The sequence below is a fragment of the Corylus avellana genome, chromosome ca4, assembly GCF_901000735.1.
Source record: "Corylus avellana chromosome ca4, CavTom2PMs-1.0".
Classification (NCBI taxonomy): domain Eukaryota; kingdom Viridiplantae; phylum Streptophyta; class Magnoliopsida; order Fagales; family Betulaceae; genus Corylus; species Corylus avellana.
In genome coordinates this window covers 25,459,710-25,479,423 of record NC_081544.1, presented here as the reverse complement: position 1 = coordinate 25,479,423, position 19,714 = coordinate 25,459,710, and the positions used below count along the sequence as shown (strand labels likewise).

The 19,714-nt window shown below is 34.9% G+C and overlaps 1 protein-coding gene across 2 annotated transcripts; it reads right to left on the bottom strand.

Moving 5' to 3' along the window:
- Nucleotides 1–8,208: 8,208 nt before the first annotated feature.
- Nucleotides 8,209–12,335, bottom strand: LOC132177194 (low affinity inorganic phosphate transporter 1-like). Of its 2 annotated transcripts, none has more exons than XM_059589439.1 (2): nt 12,094–12,335; nt 8,209–10,345 (listed from the first exon to the last, which is right to left on the bottom strand). In XM_059589439.1, the coding sequence occupies exon 2, from the start codon at nt 10,291–10,293 to the stop codon at nt 8,713–8,715; it is 1,581 nt and encodes a 526-aa protein (XP_059445422.1). In that variant the 5' UTR covers nt 10,294–10,345; nt 12,094–12,335; the 3' UTR covers nt 8,209–8,712. The 2 variants fall into 2 exon arrangements, with proteins under 2 accessions (XP_059445422.1, XP_059445423.1); XM_059589440.1 differs by lacking the exon at nt 12,094–12,335 and adding an exon at nt 10,691–10,820.
- Nucleotides 12,336–19,714: the final 7,379 nt, after the last annotated feature.

Sequence of the window (19,714 nt, the reverse complement as noted above, 5' to 3'; positions counted from 1 at the left end):
AGCAAGACATTTGGTTTCGAAGAGAAAGGATATGCATGCTATTAGAAAAAAAAAAAAAAAAATCATCAGTTTTTAATATTAATATGATGAATTATGTGAATAACTACCAATTTGAGCCTTATACAAGCTGCTCACGAGCTTAACCGAGTCGAGCCAAGCTAGCTTCATTTAATATTCGAGCCAGAATTCGTGTTCATAAAACGCTTCATTTAATATTCGAGTCAAGTACGAGCCAAGCTTATGCGAGCCGAGCCTAAGCTCGCGAGCGAGCGGCTTGCTCTCTTAATAGCCCTAGTTAGGACCCGTTTGGAAGTGCGATTTTAATAAGTGTGATTTTAAAAATTGCGTTTTTGAAATCGCAACTTTTTAAAATCGCATAAGCGTTTAGTAAAACATGTTATGAAGTATTTATTTTATCAATTGAGTGTTTGGATAACATTAGCATATAATTGTGGTTTCATGGCCAAATAAGTAAATATTGTGTCAAATATTGTTTTAAGTAAAATCGTGATTTTGATTTAAATTCGCATTTTTTCAAATAAGCACCCCTTAGTCAGCTTATAAAAATCGCGAATTTTTTTTACGATTTTAAAATTTTCGTTTTTAAAATCGCAATCACAAACATTCTAAAATTGCGATTTGGTTTAAAAACGCATATTAAATTATTATTATTTTACATATATATATATATATATATATGAAAGGATAGAATTATAGTATTGATATATTCCGTTTCAATAAACAAACCGGAACAATGACTAAAAAGAAATCCATAATTTCGACCAGTACTCTGCCAAAACTGTGTTTGAAATGAACGTGGCCCAGGTGTCTTTTTAACGTGTTCGATACGTGTTTGGATTGGCACAGAGACAAAACTGTCTGGCAAAGAAGGAAAATGTTTAATTTTAATTTGGAGACCATAATCATATTATTGAGACTTGCTAGAGGGGTCATAGCCTATGCTCTCTTATTAGACCAAGTGTTACTTTCTCTAATATAATTTTAGAGTAATGCCAAAGTTTCATATGTATAACTAAAGCTTAAAGGTTATGCTGACGATTATTTAAATTTAATAGAACAGCTGTGTTATATATAAATCAATCTTTTATCAACAATGCACTAGGTTAGAGAAATTTTATTCGACTCGGTCTATTAAAATGGGGTCACAGGCCATGTCATGAATAATGAAGCTACAAACTGACTCTTGGCAGCACCTATAAAGACCTAACCCAACTGCTGAACCTTAATTATTCGTTTGTTTTCTTTTGTGGCTCGAAATGATTAAAATGACTCTACTGAATAAATTAATGATTATCGATAGTGTTGTTACTGTGAACAATAATGATAAATAATATAAAATCAAAAAGAGAAACACAGATTTACGCGGTTTGACAAGGTGCCTATATCCATAGAAGAGTGCAGCTATATTTCACTATTTATGATTTAGGGTTACAACATAATATACTTATAAGAAAATCTTTGTACGGATATATTTTGAAAGACTCCAAAATACCCAACGAAGTTTCATTCCGCTCTGTTTACTCGGCGAACCACTAATATTTCAGTATTACTCTCTATAATTGAGAGAATATGAGCAATTAATTCAAACGGATAGAATTATTTATTTCACTAATCAAATAGAATTAGAAATTGATGGCTAAATCAACCGCTGAAAGGAGCATATATCCACCCTCATTCATTTCTTATCAATGGAAACTTTCACCATTTGCATGTCGTCATTTTCGCTTAGAACACAGGTCTCTATATCTCATTATTGGTTAAGTTTCTAAGATATTATTATTATTATTTTTTAATTGGTTAGAAAGCGTCAGCAGCTACGAATTAAGATGAGACGTTGCTTTGTGACGGCTGAAACATTATGCAGAGAGATCTGATCAACTTGGAAACGGAATTTTAGAATTGGGAGGGTAGGCCCACAGGCCACATGGCGTTAAAGATTAAGGTTGTTCGGGGCGGCTGGTCTGCTGGTTACGTTGTTGCTCATGTGCTTGTAGGGTTCCCCAACCATATTTGTCGGGGACTTCACTACATGTGCAACTGTTGGTGGTGGGTCAAATCTCTGCTATTCAATGTCTATAGTATGACAAATATTATTACGTACCAAAACAAAATCATATATATATATATATATATATATATAATGGAGTGAAATTGGGCTTCATCGCTACCTTTGTTTCAATTTTGGGCTCAACTTACAAACAGGCCCTTTCTGATTAGAGGCAGCCTGAGTCGGCCTAGTAACCTTCACAAACCATCAATACTCGGTCCAAAAATAAGAAGGGTTAATAATTTTTTTATTACCTGAGTTTTAATGTTTTTATTTTGGGTTAAATATTATTCTAGTATTTGTGGTTTGCACCAAAATTAAGTAGCCATCTGAGTTTTCAAAAAATATCGCAAATGGTACCTATGGTAAGCCAATAAACCCAATTGGTACCTCTGTCAAGATTCCGTTAAGTTTTTTAACGAAATGCCATATCATCCTTACATGTGGGAGCCACGTGGCGTGATATCTGAGTTTTTTGGTATCATGTCATATTTTATTATTTAAAAAAAAATCTAAAAAAAACCAAAAAGGAAAAAGGAAAAAGAAAATACACTGGGGTGGCCGAACCCTGTTTGGCCTAGGGGTGGTTCGGCCAACCTCTTGGGCCAAACCATCAAAATTTTTTTTGAGGGTTTGGCCTTGAGGGGTGGCCGAACCACCCTCTTGGGCCCTGGGGGTGGTCGGCCACCCCCAGATGGCTGGTATGGGGGTGACCGAACCACCCCCTTAGGCCAAGGGGGTGGTTCGGCCACCCCTTGGGCCAAACCTTCCTTTTTTTTTAGGGTTTGGCCCAAGGGGGTGGTCGAACCACCTCGTTGGGCCATGGTTGTTGTTCGGCCACCCCCAGACTGGTCGTCTGGGGTGGCCAACCCACCCCCAGGGCCCAAGGGGGTGGTTCGGCCATCCCCTAGGGCCAAACCCTCAAATATTTTTTTGAGGGTTTAGCCTAAGGGGGTGGTCGAACCACCCCCAGGCCAAACGGGGTGGCCGGTCACCCCCTATGGGGTGGTTTAGCCACCCCAGTTTTTTTTTATTTTTATTTTTTTTTTATATTATGGGATGGGGATTTTTTTGAAAATAAAATAAAAAATGACATGGCACCAAACATCCTAGGTACCGCGCCACGTGGCACCCATGTGTAAGGGTGACATGACATTCTGTTAAAAACTTAACGGAATCTTGACAAAGGTACTAAGTGAGTTTATTGGCTTACCACAGGTACTATTTGCAATATTTTAAAATCCAAGTAGCTATTTGATTTTGGTGCAAATAACAGGTACTAGAATAGTATTTAACCTTTTTATTTTTTTCCTATTAGGTTTTTTTAAAAAAAATCTAGTACCTCAGATTTTGGAAAAAACTAAATCTCCACCTCCAGTTTGAAAAATTCTATAGGAGTGACCAAACCACCCCTAGTTTTGTCATGTTTTAAAACATGGTGAGGAAAATTAAAAAACCTTAAAACCTAAGTACTAAAAAAGTTATTAACCCAAATAAGAATTTCCTTTATAAATCATGTGTTGTTTTCTCTCTATTGATATATATTATATATAAATTAACCCCTTTAAATATTAATAACAATTTTTACTAACACATGAAAAAGTAAATAGTTCGGAGTAACAGTAAATATAGCATTTGTAAGATGAAGGATAATATTTGTCTTAATACTAAAATTGAATACTAATATTTATAATATTACTCCTCATTTTACACTAAATAGATCGTGACATACTCTCTATTTCAAATGAATAGAGAGGATTCTATTCCTCACAGATATTGGCCTGGTTCTCTAGAGGCAGTTCATAGAAAATTGTGCTAACAGGCTTTGTCAACGTTATATATATCCCAATATGTTTTGTGAAAGACTTTATATATATATATATATATATATATATATATATCCCAATATGTTTTGTGAAAGACTTTCCTGGGATTAAATAGTTGGACCATTTTTAGGTGACAGTTTATTGGGGCCATTGGGCCATGGCACCCCAACCCAAGCCCCCAAATTTCTGCAAATTTATGTTGCAAATTAAAAAAATTCTTAAATTATGAATTATCCTCTCAATAAATCATATTTGACCCCCAAAACATATCTAACATATCCCCAAGTTTTCTATAGGCTAGAACCGTTCTAACGTAGGGAATTGGGCCGGCTTTGTCACGAGTTCGTAAGCATTATGGCTTAATTAATTCAAACTTTGGCAGAAAATACCCAGATTCAATGGACAACACTTTTATTCGACATAACTCTGGCTCAGCTGTACGAGGGGTTCTTCGAATTTTCAGTCATGTCTACGGTATCCATCAAGACGATTGTCAATGTCCACCAAAATTTGAGTAGATTCGTTAGAAAAATTAATAAAGGCATAGAATTTATTTAATCAACGGATCCCTCGAATAATTAACTTAAAAGCATCAAGATTTAGGATGTATAGCCCAATGAAACATCCAAAATGAGCCGCCAAGAAATCAAGCTATTTATATATGGGCGTGAGAAAAATCTTTTGTTCTGCTTTGTTGATGAGAAATCACCGAAAGGAAAAACTTGGATTCCTTCCTATCTAATCAAGAACAGATTACCATGATGTATTCGCAAAGAATTAGCAGGAAAAAAAAAAAAAACGAAGGTTTTGCAAAGTGGTAATGTGATGATAAAGTGAAAGGTTCTGATTAAAGTGACATAAAAGAGCCATCTTATCATGATATAAGAGTCGGAATTAGATGATCGATCTCATATATAATAACTAAGGCTAAGTTGTGTGCAGTTAGAAGATCGTCTAGAGCATGTTTATTTCACTCTAAAAATAAGTAGATGCAACTTCTTTCAAAAAAAATTTTGAGTGTTAGGATGACATGTCAAAATTTTTTGACGTATCTAAGTAACACGTCAAAAATTACAATTAATTATAATTATAATTAGGTATTATATATATATAGTTTTTGACGTGTCAAAACTAGCACGTCAGAAATTATTTTTGTTCCAATTTTTTTTTTTTTTTTAAATTTGGTTTATTTCTGACGTGCAAGTTTTAGCACATCAGAAATTTCTGACGTGCTAAAACCAGCACGTCAGAAATTATTTCTACTAAAAAAATTTTTTATTCTCCAGGCAGTAATATAGGAAAAAAAAAAAAAAACATTTTTTCTGACGTGCTAATTATAGTACGTCAGAAATTTCTGACGTGTTAAATGTTGGCACGTTACTAAAAAAAAAAAAGGAGCGGAATTTTTAATTTTTTCCCTCTTTTTCCCTATCTTCTTTTATATATTCAACTTCTTTGGTCTTTTTTCTTTCATTTCCAGACTTAGCTCTCTCTCTCCTCTCTCAATCTCCCTAGCCTCTTCTCTATGCAGTAGATGCAGCCGGCCAGCTCCCTCTAGAGGGAAGAAGAAAAAGGAGAAAAAGAAGAGGAAGAAGAAGAAAAAGAAAAGGAGAAGAGAAGCATATCTGAAAAAAAAAAAAAAAAAAAAGGAGAAGAGGAGAAAAAGAATAGAAGATAAGAAGATTTTTTGGGTTTTTGAAGATTTTTTGAGTTTCACGTTTGGGTTTTTGATTTTTCAGGTTGATTTTTTGATTTGGTTTTTGATTTTTTGGGTTTGAGTTTTTGAAAATGGAGGAAAGAAGAGAGAGAGTGAGAAAATGAAGAAAAGAAGAGGGGGAGAGAGCTGGGGGAGAAACACGGTGGGGTGAAAATAATTTTTTTTTAAAAATTATTATTTTAATTGAAAAATAATTTAAATTAATAAATTTTTTAATTGAAAAAAAAAAAAGATGGCCAAAATTTTTGACGTGGCAACACGTCAACAACATTGTTTGACGTGGTAGTGTTGCCACGTCAAAAAATTCTGACGTGGTGACACTGCCACGTCAAAATTTTTTTTTTGGTGTAGCACTGTAGACATGTCAAAAACCTGAAATTTTTGACACCCCCGTTTTAACCGTTGAGAAACATCAAAAGACGCACATCAAAAGGGGTTTTTGACGTGTCAATAGTATTGACACGTCAAAAACTTATAGTTAAAAATTTACTCCATTTTTGTAGTGCAAGGGTATTTTTCTTCCTTCAAAAAGTGAAAAAACAAAAATATTCCTAAAGTATAACTAAATTCATTTGAACGGTTCCCTTGTGAGCATGGGTTAGACAAATTGCCAAATCCAAAATCCAAAGTACTAGTAGACTTCTTCAGATGGTACCGGGAAATTGTTAAAACATACAACTTTTATATTAGGTTGGATAGATTTACCTAATTAGAATATTTATCATTTATGTGTAAGAATTTGATTACTTATATTGTATTCACTCTGATGATGTTGTAACTCATGTAAGTAACACAGTTGATTGCCTTGCAAAAGAAGATAAGAACAAACATATATGAAGGCTTATCACGTATATTGGCGGGAAATATCTTCGATGCCTAAGTGAGTGAAGGGTTATGAGATAAGGGAAAAAAACATAGAGTAAAGTGAGGAATGAGTTATAACTGAAAAATAGTTGTCTTTATATAAGCCGAAGATTTTTCATCTTGTATGACTTAGGCCACATGTCGCTCAGCCATTGGTCAAGACCCTATTTTGGCAAGGCGTTTGATTAGTGTCCTTAGTGGGGTAATGTCCTTGGAAGGGTAGTTGCATTGCATCCTTGCCTCCTACACTCGTTAATGAGTGTCAAGTAGTTTCAAGCATCTTTTGGCTACATTATAGACGTTATCTAATTTTTTTTTTTTTACATGTCCATACAAGGGAAGGGGATGAGAGATTTGAACAAGTAACCTTCACTTTATTAGGCGTGGTCTACAGCCGATTAAGCTACTCCTTGAGGTCACGTTATTTAATTGCTTATTGGTAATTTAAGGACAATAAGCCGAGTGGCAGAAGTTGCGATCCTCTGCTATGCACTCTTCCTTGCTTCTTAGTCCAAGAGTAGGCCGAGCTACCGAGCCCAAGTGGTTGATGTTTTTTAGCCTAGACGTGTGGCTTCAATGGGTTTCCTCTACTCCAGGCCTAATTGGGTGGATATTGAAACATCACAATTCACAGTCCACCTGCCTCATTTTTCTTATAAACAACGTTGTTTGTATTGTATCGTAGACTTATCAAATTGAATAAGGGAAAAATGTAGCACGATAGTTTATGGCCATTCATTAGAAATGAACATGCCCAAATTATAGTTTTTTTTTTTTTTTGACATGTCCGCACAAGAGAGGGGAGGAGAATTCGAACTAGTGACCTCCACTTCATTAAGTGTGGTCCCAGCCGATTAAGCTACCTCTTGGAGACAAATTATAGTTTAATACTCTAAATATTGGACATGATCTCAACCCCCCGTAAGCATGCACATGCCCAAGTTTTAATATCCACAACCTATAACGTGTCTAACCATGAGCCAGACCACGCAGCACCTTTACCAGGATTTTCTTTTTGGATTGAGCCAAGCCAACCACCAATCATTCTTTTCCACAAAAATGACCGACACTTGTATGTGCACTTGCCCGTAGCATCCGTGGAAGGATTCGAGACATTTTTATGGGTACATCGTCTATGTCAATACAATAAACCACAAACATTCACATGCAAAAAGCCAAGGGGAATCTTATGGAGGACCGGAAAACAGCAGAAGGACCACAAAGAGATCAAAGGGCTATAAAGTAATCATGGTGACAAAAGAAAAGGCAGAAGTTGAGAAGTGTGTAGGCTGTAGCCTTGAATTTCTTTGATGTCTTTTAGAGAACTTAAACTCATCATTGTTGTATACAAGAAGAACAGAAAGAAGAATAAAATGCTTATTCGATCCACTCCCACCATAGGCTGAATGCAAAGGAAAAGATCACAATGGCTTAAGATGGGTGTTGAAAGACATAATATACTTATTCTTATTCAACTTCAACCAAAATTTCCTCAAGAAATTGCTTCAACAGGTAATAAAAGCACCCCCTAAAGTTCATTACAAGCCTCTAGACTCGAGTGTATGTAAACAAGTTCTGGAAGTTGTAGGTGTTATTGTCTAATGAGCTGGATTTTCTTCAATAATGAGATAATCAATCACTATCACAATCATAAAAATTTCGCCAATACAATAGTTTTTGCTTTGGAGATATGCAGAATTTAGTGTTAAGAATCTCATACTTGAAGCAATCACTGAAAAGAGTCCAACTAGATATTATTTTGCATTCACACAACAAATAGCAATAGATAATAGATTACATTAGCTCTTGTTGGTTGCTAACTACACGATGGGGAATGGAGGGGAAAGAAAGGGGGTGGTACTTTTAAATAAAAGTCAGAAAAGGAAAAACCACTACACTTTCTTTATAATTCTAATTACAACATACCCTCTCATCATACAAAAAAGACTATTAGTTCTCAAAGCAAGCAGTAAGGAAAGCATTTATTAATTTTTAGGATACGTGAAGTAAAAGAGTTTTTCATTGGATGAATAATACTATTTTTTACACCTATTTCACACAGAATGACATGACGTGTTTTAAGTAGCTTTCAGAAAGTCACTTAAAACATGCGATGTGAGTCTGTGTAAAATAGATGTGAAGACTAGCATTACTCAATGCACATAAAGTACCCTCTAAAGCAACTTTCACGAATTCGACTGGACAATACAAATACATTGGATAAAGGGAAGGCCTAGTTAAACCGGAACGGTTCTAAGGTCATGAGCAGCCTTTTGCCTTGACTCTGTTGCACCCCCATTTTCTTCCTCACCTTCACCAGTCATTTCCTCCAGTGATCTTCCCTTTGATTCAGGCACCAAGAAAGTAAACACTATTCCAAGGAAATTGACAACACCCAGAATTATAAGTGTACTTTTCACTCCAATACCCTTTTCTGCATACTGAAAGCCAAATGCCCCAACAATTGCCCCAGCCTTACCAGCTGCAGCTGATATACCATGACATGTTGACCTTAGCCTTGCCGGGAAAATCTCGGCCGGCACGACGAACGTAGTGGCGTTTGGACCGAAATTGGCGAAGAAAAACGTGAGGGAGTAGATCACAACAAACCCAATTCGATTGGCTTCTAAGGTCCAATGATGGTAAGGAATGGCCAAGGCAAACATGAAGACAGTCATGAAGAAAAACCCCATCAATTGAATTGTAAACCTCCCGATCTTATCAATAAATGCAACGGTAAACCAATACCCTGGCACAGTGCTACAAAGGGCTATAAGAGTTTGTGCCCTGGCAATTCTGAAAACCTCCTCAAGTGCACTCATTTCTTTTGCCTTAGGAATCCAACCAATGGCAGTGAAAATGTCCTTCTGAAACAAATTCTGGCTGTAGAAGGCAATATCCAACAAGAACCATGTAGTTGTGGTTCCAATCAAGTGAAGCCCATGTCGGCGAACAAACTGCATTGAGAACAAACCGAAATCATTTCCCCGTTCTCTGTTCTCCACTTTCTCCTGTTCAGCTTCCAATTCAACCTGCAGAACTTTGGACATATCCGCAGCTGCCTGCTTAGCATTCTTGGCAACCAAGGCAGTGTATCGAGCAGTTTCTGGCATTTTCATGCGCCAGTAGTAAGTAAGCAGAGCTGGGATTGCACCAAACATCACAATTATACGCCAAACATAATCAGCTTCTGCAGGAGTGGACCCACTTGGATCAAATTTATAAGCCGCGACAGGGTATTTGGACTTGAATGCTGCTGAGACTATAATAGCAACCATTCCACCAGCTAGAATTCCGAAACCTTGCATTGCAAACACCGCAGCAATGAAGGCTCCACGAGTCTTCTTGTTGGCATACTCAGACATGATTGTGGCAGACAGCGGGTAGTCACCGCCAATGCCAAAGCCAAGCCAAAACCTGAAGAAGCATAATGTTGCCATGACAGCATTGGCATTCTGGCCAAATGAAAGGCCACATGCAATTGAGCAAAGAACCATGAGCATGAGGGTCATCCCATACACGCGTTTCCGGCCCATTTTGTCTCCAAGCCAGCCAAAGAAGAGCTGGCCTGAAAGGGTGCCGCAAAAGGCAACGCCATTGACAGCAGCCGAGATATTTGAAGGGAGAGAGCCCGGATTAGGAGAGCCTTCCTCATAGTAGTACAAACGGCCTAACAGTTTGGTCACAAGAGAGATGCAAAAGAGATCATAGGCATCAGTGAAAAACCCCATGCCTGCAATCACTATTGCTGTGAAATGGTACCATTGAGTCTTAGCAACATCAAGGGCATTAAGCACCTGCAGTTGTTCCTTGGCCATAATTCTTCCTTCTCAGTACTCTCACAACCTCTTGAACTTTGTTTCCTTTATCCTGAAAGCCAAAATATATTAAATTTAATTATTTAATTAATATTTTAACAAACATATACTAGAATATCATGTTGGAATAATATTTATCTAATAAAAAGAATAAATTTTTAAAAAATAGATGCTGAAGGATTAAAAAATAAAATAAAAAATTAAGGTGTCCCATCCATATGTATAATATATATATCGCAAAAGCAAGAGCATGTGACCCAGAAGAGTTGGTCAGTGAGTGAGTTGACTCAGCCGAGCTGAACTAGAACTATTGGACTCGTGAGCTGTGGCAGTGACAATAAACCAAACAAAGAAGAAGACAAAAGGAGGGACCAGAGTTTTGTGGAGCTGTAAATACCTCTACGGGGAAGCAAACCGGTTTCAAATTTGAGGGCGGGCCATATGAATAAGAAAGAAGGAAAGAAACAGGTCACGACAGGAAACAGGGTGTGACAGAAGCGTGATAAATTGACCATGATGAGAGCATGGGAAGTCCATGAGTCAATAAAGTGATCCCTGTAGTTATCAACCTATATCATAAATTCCAGATAAAATATTAATTGTAGAAGAAATCAGGGAACACGTGGCAGAGAAAAGGGTCTCAGAGAACTTCTAAGTTCAAAGCATCGATTGGGTCAAACTGTTCTGGTTGCTTCTCGTGAGGGTGAGAGTGTTACAATTTTTGTTCACTGTATTTTGTTTTCTCATTAATAAATAATTCAAATACAAAATATTCATAAGAAAGAGCCGTTTCAGTGCTCTTCCATAAGTAAGATATACCAGTATAATTTTCATTGCAGATAGACTTAAAAGAAAAGGCCCAGAAAAAAAAAAGATGTTAAAGAAAAGGGTTGATGGAAAGAAATCTGATTCAATGGAAGGTCCAACCATGCAGGAAAAGCTGCAAACAGACAGGGAATAGTGATTGAAAACCAGAGGACTTTAAGGCAGGCTCCAGCCAAGAAGACAAAACCCCATTTCAGCAAATTTACATGAAAGTTGTACTTAAATAAATAAAATTAAAAAGAAAATATTCTGACCTGAGAATACGATATTAATAAATAAAAATAAAACTCTCCACTAATTCCAGTACTTTTCATTTGTTTATTTTCTGGTGGGGACTAGCATCGTAAATATGATATGCGAAATATTTCAGATAGTCATCTATCAGGAACCCTTAAAGTTTGGAACAGAAGTTTCAATCAGACAGAAAGCAAGGGGAAAAGGGGAAATAGAATGAAAACCCAGGATTCTCTTGAAGAAAGATTAAAGACGTACAATTTTCTTCAAGAACTACCTACATAGGCTACATCCCATCCAGAAACAGAGCAATTCTTCATCTTCAAATATTAAAGTAAAAAAAGGGAAAAAAGAAACGTAATAGAAATGAGAAGAAAAATTAGAACGTCATAGAGTTTTTGTTTTGAAGTCTCTCTTAGTGCTTCATAATCAATATGACTAGTAGAGGTGAAACGCGTACTATAAAGATTTTAATATTGGTAGTTGTGAGTAAATCTATGTGTATAATTATGTTTACGATTTGACACCTAAACAAAAAACGGAGTTTTCAAAGCGCAAGCCCAAGAACATTTTCTGCATTTTATGTTTGGAGGACAATTTTCTGATTCAGAGAGAAAAAAAGGGCAGATTTTTCATCCATCCCACTTGAAGAATAGAATACCACTTTAAGAAAGCGAAGAAAAAAAAAAAACCCAAATAGTAACAAAGTTTATATGGAATCATTGAGAAAGTAAATATTACCTTGCCTGTACAGCACCAGAGAGAACAGTGACTCTCTGCCTCCTCTGCCTTCTTTTTCACATGCAAGAATTCATATTAAATGCATACACTAAAGAGACAGAGCTAAAGGCGAACAAGAAGAAGAAGAAGAAGCAGAAATTAAACGATCGTCCTATAAAGACTATGATTCAGAGAGAGAGAGAGAGTCTTGGATCTCCTAAAGAAGCAGAAATGGTGTGCTTGGGATATGAGGGAAGTGAGGAAGAGGTCATTATTTATAACGTCTTGCTCCACTAAAAAACACGATATCATATTATCATAACTTTGGTTTAAAGAAAATTTGGTTAAATCCGAACCCTCCATTTTGTTTTACTAAAACTACAGCATAAGCCGGATCTTTAAATTTCTTCTAATTATTTTAAATTTTATTTCTTATTCTTTTATATATATATATATATTAAATTTTATCTCCTCAACTTCTTAAAAGTATCGAGATGAAATGGTAAAATGGAATCAGTTAACTTTATACTAAGCATATTCGAATCCCAATTTTTACTCCCGTGAAATAGAAGGGAGTGACTCTGTCCGTTCAGGAGTGATAGACTTACAAACAAATTTTACAGAAAAATTTTTACAAATTGATGTAATACAACATTATTAGGTTTTTTAAAATTTGAACTTATCTTATATCCAATCATGTTGTGCCACATAATTTTTCTGTAAAATTTGTTTGTAAACCTAACATACCTCCTGTCTTTTGCTAACAAAATTCCCACAAAATCATCTTCCAATAATCACGCGTATAATTATTTTACTAAGCGAACTTATCTTATATCCAATCATGTTGTGCCACATCAGTTTGTAAAAGTTTTTTTATAAAATTTGTTGTAAACTTAGCATTCCTCCTGTCTTTTAATTTGCTAACAAAATTCCACAAAATCATCTTCCAATAATCACGTAATTTCAGGCGTATTATTATTTTACTAAGCTTATTTAGCTCGTTAATATTGGAAGGAACATAATTGTGATTTGGCTGCACAACTGGCAGTAAGCTTTTCTTTCTCTTTTTATTTTTAATTTTTAATTTTCCTGGTTTTCAGTTACTTAATTAGTTGCGTTGACGATTAGCCTAATTAATGTGGCAGCACAATTATGATCCACAATCTTTATTTTTAATTTTTTTTTTCATTTTCTTATGGCTGGATGAAGAGTCAAGAAAAGCAAAAGCTAGCAGTGCTACTAATACTGTCCAATGATGTAAAGTAACCCATTCTTCTATTACATTATTTGTTAATCATTTTCAGATTAAGCATAATTGAAGAATTGACGTACTCGAGTTGCCGAGTCTTTTGCAGATTGCAGACATTCAAAGATTTGAATAATTGACCAAGAAATTGCATTTTCTTTTTATTAATATTTTATAAAGATTTTATTGTCGCAATAGTTTCAATTCGTTTTGAACTAACATTAATTAAAAAGAAAAATCAATTTTAGTACTAGTTTTTTTTTTTTTTTTTTCAAAACCCTACCAAATTACTATCTTAATAATGGGTAATGATATAGACACGTCATGACATAGAACACTCATGCATGCCCAATTTTTTTTTTTTTTTTTAAATAATTATAATAATATATTTTATTATTTTAAAATATCACATCAGCCGGGCGTGCATTACACCGGCATGATGTTTAACATCACCCCTAATTAATTAGCATGTCATGATAAACAATCAATTAACCTCACATTGTTCCTGTTTGACAAGTCTTTTGGCGAAGGGGGTAAGCCACCCTAATGAGTTAGTGGTGGTTGGTCATCTATTTTAGGGTATATTGGCAATTTAAAATAGTTGTGTCAAGTGTCACGTTCAATTAGCATATGTCATTTCAAACAGGAGTTATCATTGGTTAGCATGATGTGGCATATCGTTGCTAAATTAGATGGTAAACTGATGGAAAAAAACCTATTTAGAACTAAATGAAAACTTAGAGATGTAATTGTCAAAATTAAAAATTTAAAGAAATAAATTAAAATTGGGTTAAAATTTGTTGGAGCGTTTTCAAGTCCAAGAATTTGCTATCCAGTGATTTTCTTGATGGCTAAGTAGTGAAGGACCTCTTATACGGCAATGATGAAGTTCCTGCAAAATAAAAACAAGATTAGAGGGTCTTCGGCTGAGGCCGAAGACTTTTTGATGCTTAAATTAACATTTTTATTTTTTGATAAAAAAGATAATGAAAATTCACCTCTAGTTATTCATGAACCAGTGTGTGTTAAATGAGATATACAAGAAAGAAGAGGGAGCGAGGGTCGACCTAGAGAGAGATGTGAGAGTGAGAGATGTGTAAGAGAGAGAGAGAGGTGAGACTAGAAGACTCACAAGGGAGGGAGAGAGAGAGAGACGTGTCACATCACTAGGTTTTTGCCAAAGAGACTTTGTGTGGAGGAAGGAGAGAGAACCCTTTCTTGTCCTCTCATCTTCTATTTAAAAGAGTCAAAGTGAAATGTATATGTGTCATTAGGTGAGTGTGTAGTGACATATTGTAAATAGGTGAGAAATGGAGTGGAACCCATTAAAGGTATTTTCTCCCCCAACAAAATATAAGAACTAAATTTAATTTTTCTCATAATTAAAACTAAACATAAAATAATAGGATTGTCTCCCTTTTACTTATGATAAAGATTTAAAGTTGTTTGTATGAAACAAGGCTCTTCTATTCAGTGTATTCATGTAATATGAAGAGAATCATTGCCTATTTAAAAAGTGTATGTTGGATTGGGCCACACACCTTCAACTTTTAATAAAGTCCTAGTCAACGAGCTAGTCGTTTGAGATATGAATGCTGACTTTGAGGGATAGGAAACCCACATCCTTGTAACCTTTTTGTCGCATACCCTTATTTAATTCGGCATGGTGACCAAAAAAAAAAAAAAGAAAAAAGAAAGAAAGGGGGCATGCAGCAGACTTGTTTTCGTGTTAGGTTGCTTTAATTAGGTTGCCGGGTTGGTTAGGGAACAGATTAGCCATAACTTTTTACTAATGAAAAGTAAAAAAGATTCTATAAAATTAAAGTTTTTTTTTAACGGGACATATGTGATGTAATTTTTTCAATAATTCAGATTTAATTTGTTTTTTTTTTTATTAAAAAAAAAAAGAAAAAGAGGAAAAGGGGTAAGCCAAATACTACATATATCACATAAATAGTATCAGATTTGCATCGACTCTTGCAATAAAATGAAATGATACATCATATATATCCTCAAATAGAGGAAATGTTATTCTCATGACTTCTTAGGATCATTTGTGAGAGAGGAGAGAGGAAAGCTTCCATAAGTGAAACTGCTAGGGGAGAGAGTTAATAGAAAAAACACTAGTTTTGGATGGACATGGTTTTTCTTCCAACTAAATTGGAAGAACTTTTTCTAACCTGGTCTATAAAAGAAAAAAAAAAGTGTGAGAAGCACGTGCCGTTAAAAAACATGTACGTGCTTCTCACATGTTTAGAAACACGTGTCACTTTATTATACTAATTCGTTCCTCAACTAATGCTATCTTTAAAAAAATTTCTGAAAATAAATACTGTTTTAGTTTTGAAGCCCAATCTAGCTAATTCCCTTTTTGCCATCTTCCACTTCCTTCTTTGCTTCAATTCCTTTATGATTTTGTTGTAGATAACATAAAAGTATTTTCTTCAATATTTGTTCTTTTGGATGTATAAAAGCATTTTATATTATATATCTCTATTTTAAGATATTTATTGCAAAATATCAGTTGAGTTCTTTCCCTACAGTACTATCGAATAATCAAGCATATAATTCGATTAATAAGGGTATGAAACCTGCAGGATACAAATAAAAACCAGAAACAGAAGAATTTCGGCCATTCTTTTTTAAACTCTAAACCATCAATTCCTCAAAGCATGCAGTTAACATAAACATAAAGAGTCCCCCCCCCACCCTTTCTCTTTTGGTTTCTACCATCTTGGAAAAAGGTAGGTAGTGACGTGGGAGGTTCAACCCCACTGAGGATGCAATTTTTCAATCATCTTTTTATGCTATGACCTACAAGTTTCAATCCCATGACAATCACATCATATGGGTGTTTTGGTGGTCCATTCCACTATATTTTGCTGTGGGAAATCTAGGTTTTTGCTGCTTCGTCTTCTAACTAGAGCAGTAATGCCACACTTGCCTAGCTAGCTTAATGTGGGTACTCAATTAAATCCATTTTGTAGGGTCAGAATTCAGTGCAAATTAAATTAAAAGACACAAAAACATTTCCACTTTCTCTCCATTAGGTTATGAACAAAAACTCTTGAGTCTCGTTCTCTTAATCCTTCAATTATTTTCTCAAATATCAGGAATGAATGCATGATTACAAGTATACTTTTGTTGAAAAAAAGTTACCATTGGGAATAAGATATGCCCATCTGCCTGCATTCTCGACAGTGGTTGGTGGAGAATTGTCCTTATACCTGGCCTAGTGAGCTTTTCCTCCTCAACTTTTGCCATTATCAACAATCTGTCAAGAGTGTCAGTGGAAGGAATTCGCCGCAAACTTGAGTTGAACTTAACATTGTCCTCTCAACACTTTTATTAGTTGACTTATTTGAAGGTTAATATCATTAGTTTATTCAATCGTGACACTATATATAGTAGGATATGATAATCATTCATGTGATATATATATATAATTATAATTATCTCTTTTTCTTTTTTATAAGTATGTGATATATTTACCTCATTTTTCACCAATTTTTTTTGTTTCTTTTTCTAAATTGGGACTTTTGTGTCTTTGCTTTTATGCAGAATTTGAAGTCTTATTCATGCATCATTATATTCGCTCTACACAATGCGGGCAGTGAAGAATTGACGAAGAAATAAAAGCATTTTCTTACGTGATAATCTTTGTTTGTGATGTGAAAAATATAGGATCGATTAACACTTATGCTTTTCGAACCAATATTTCTTGAAGTTACATCAAGATTTAAGTCACCTCGTAAAAGGAAACAGTTGACAAGATGCCACCCCCCAATTTTTGTAAGGTTATCAAATTAGCCTCGTTGAGAGCGTCTCCGGCAGATGCTCTAATATGATTAGCTCTTTGCGAATAACCCTTTTTTGCCAGAGACTCACGCTTCGGGTTACTCTCAAACAAAGATTTTGCATGTCTTTCTGTGTAACTCTTCGTTGTATCCCAATGTCATAGTTTGTATTGAAAATATAATAACTAGCTAGCTAAAAAAGATAATTGAAGTAGCTAAAACGACCACTACTTCTAGAGATCGATGCTCGGAAAGGAGATTCCTAATAGATTTAGTATCAAGAGAGTGCAGTGTTGTTGTATATATATATGCCACAGATATCCTATCATTACTTCACGCAAAAATGTACTGACTAGGTTTGGAGTCATTATCGGGAAGACAGGAACCCATGATTAAGATGGAAAAGGTCATCAAAATTGATAAAATGGCATCGAATAATAGGAACCTCTTTTTTTTTTTTTTTCTTGAAACATTTTTCCTCAATGGTGATCTCTAGTTATCTGTAATTTATTTATATAATTTATTTTTGTAATTGGTAGATCTTTCTTAATCAGTAACGAAAAATTGAAGTAGTGGAGGAAAAATGGGAAAAGACAGCGGTCTTTAATTAATAAGGTTGAAGGATATTACAACTTGCACGCCGGGAAGTTCTCCTCCCCATTTGATCTCTTGGATGTTCAACTCTACCCACCACTTTCCGTCTGAATCTTTCTAACGTCAAGACATGGACACGTTTGCAACTTGATGATGATTTGATTCTTCCCCTTTAACATGACATACGTAAAGGACAAAGAGAAAAGCATATATATATATATATAACATATCTGTTCAACGTCTATAGGACTCCTAAATGGAATTAAGTAAAGGGGGAAGTGCTATAAGTCTAAAGGCAAAAGGTGCTACGCAAGTCTTTGGACATGCAAACAAAGAGTTTTAAGCTGCTTGTGCATGTTCTTTAGCGAATTGCTTGACCTAATTCCAACTTGTAATTAACTTTTTGACCTTTGCTTTCTAGAACATTGGTTATCTTTAACATTATTTTAGTGTTATTTTTTTTTTCGGTTGACTAACGTGAATGATCGATTCATCACTCTAGATGGAAGTTCAAAATTAAGATTCATGTCCAACAATTTTATGTCACAAATATGATAAATTAGGCCGTGTCATGGTTCGATCAGTTGGACTTGAGGGAACACCTACAATTTTTACTATCTCACCCTTTGTGTGTGACTTTTAACCGATGGATGTTACTATGGTCACGTCCAAGTAGAATAGTTACAGTTAATCTCTTTCGCCCGCCTTTTTTTCGGGACTAAATAGAGAAAATAAAAAAGGGTATATATTCTTTTTCATTTGGAGAAAATAACCTATTTCACATTAGAAACTAGGGGACCATGGTGACCACGCAATACTGGATCTCAAAAGCGCACTATATACCTAATTTCATTTCTTTGCCTCTATATTTTTAATGTCTAAGATTTGTGCTTTCCGTTTTCAGGTGGTCCAATACACATATATAGTCTCACATTACAGCTTGTGAAAGTCTTATATATGATTCCTAACATCTTTTCATGATCAAGATATCCGTGGAAATTAACCTAGCTTGTTATTCAATCCACTCATTAAGGATTATATCAAAAGGTTCGATTTCAATCACAAAAATTTAAAGTCAAGGTTGGACACACATGCACCTAATGTCAAATTTGGACCAGGAATTGGAATTAACATCCCTCGTGATCTACGAAAGGTACTCCTCCAAACGAAAGATATAGGGAAGGTGGCTGTGCTGCGGCATATATATATATATATATCACATGTACTGGGCAACATTTTTAATTAGTTCAACCTATGCATATAATTTAATTAGCCTTTTCAATTGGTGGTGGTATCATAGAGCTACCAAAGTTAAGGTTTTATGCTAAAACGACCATAATGCAATGGGCTCTGAGATAAAATGAGAGCAATCACGTGGATTCTGTGAGAGGAGCTAGCGCAAGAACTGATAGTTTAATTAGTGGAATATAGCTATAGGCATCTACTTAATGAGGCCCATGCTTGTTTTTTTACAGCAATTTTAACAAAATAATACTACTCTTTACACTCATTTATCATATTAATTTCATATAACTAGATATGTTATGTTTTAAATGGCTTATCATGTATCAATTACTTAAAAGAAAAAAGAACAAATCTTTTACAACACGTCATATAGTCGATGTAAAATGAGTGTAAAGTATAAGAGTTATATGTCGATAGATGTCACACGTGTAATATGTGATATCCACTTATTGATGAAGTTCAACAATTATTACTTAACACTTTCGTCTCCGTAATATTATAGATTTCCTTGAATGAAAATGAAAAGGAGAAATCATGTCAAAAGAGATCTTGAGCTATAAATTGAGAACATTCAAGGTTTATGATGCAAGTTTTGAATTGTTTTTGTTAGAATATTAATTAAGTGATTAAATCAATAATTTCCTATGAGCTTGAGTTTTTGAAAAAATTGATTAAATCTTTAATCACCAATTTTAGGTATCAAGGAGGATAATATTTGTTCCAAGAATAATTCATTGCTTGTTAGCTTAATTTATCCTCC

What these genes read in the sequence shown, in the direction of transcription:
- LOC132177194 (XM_059589439.1), bottom strand. Translation starts at nt 10,293, where the DNA reads ATGGCCAAGGAACAACTGCAGGTGCTTAATGCCCTTGATGTTGCTAAG.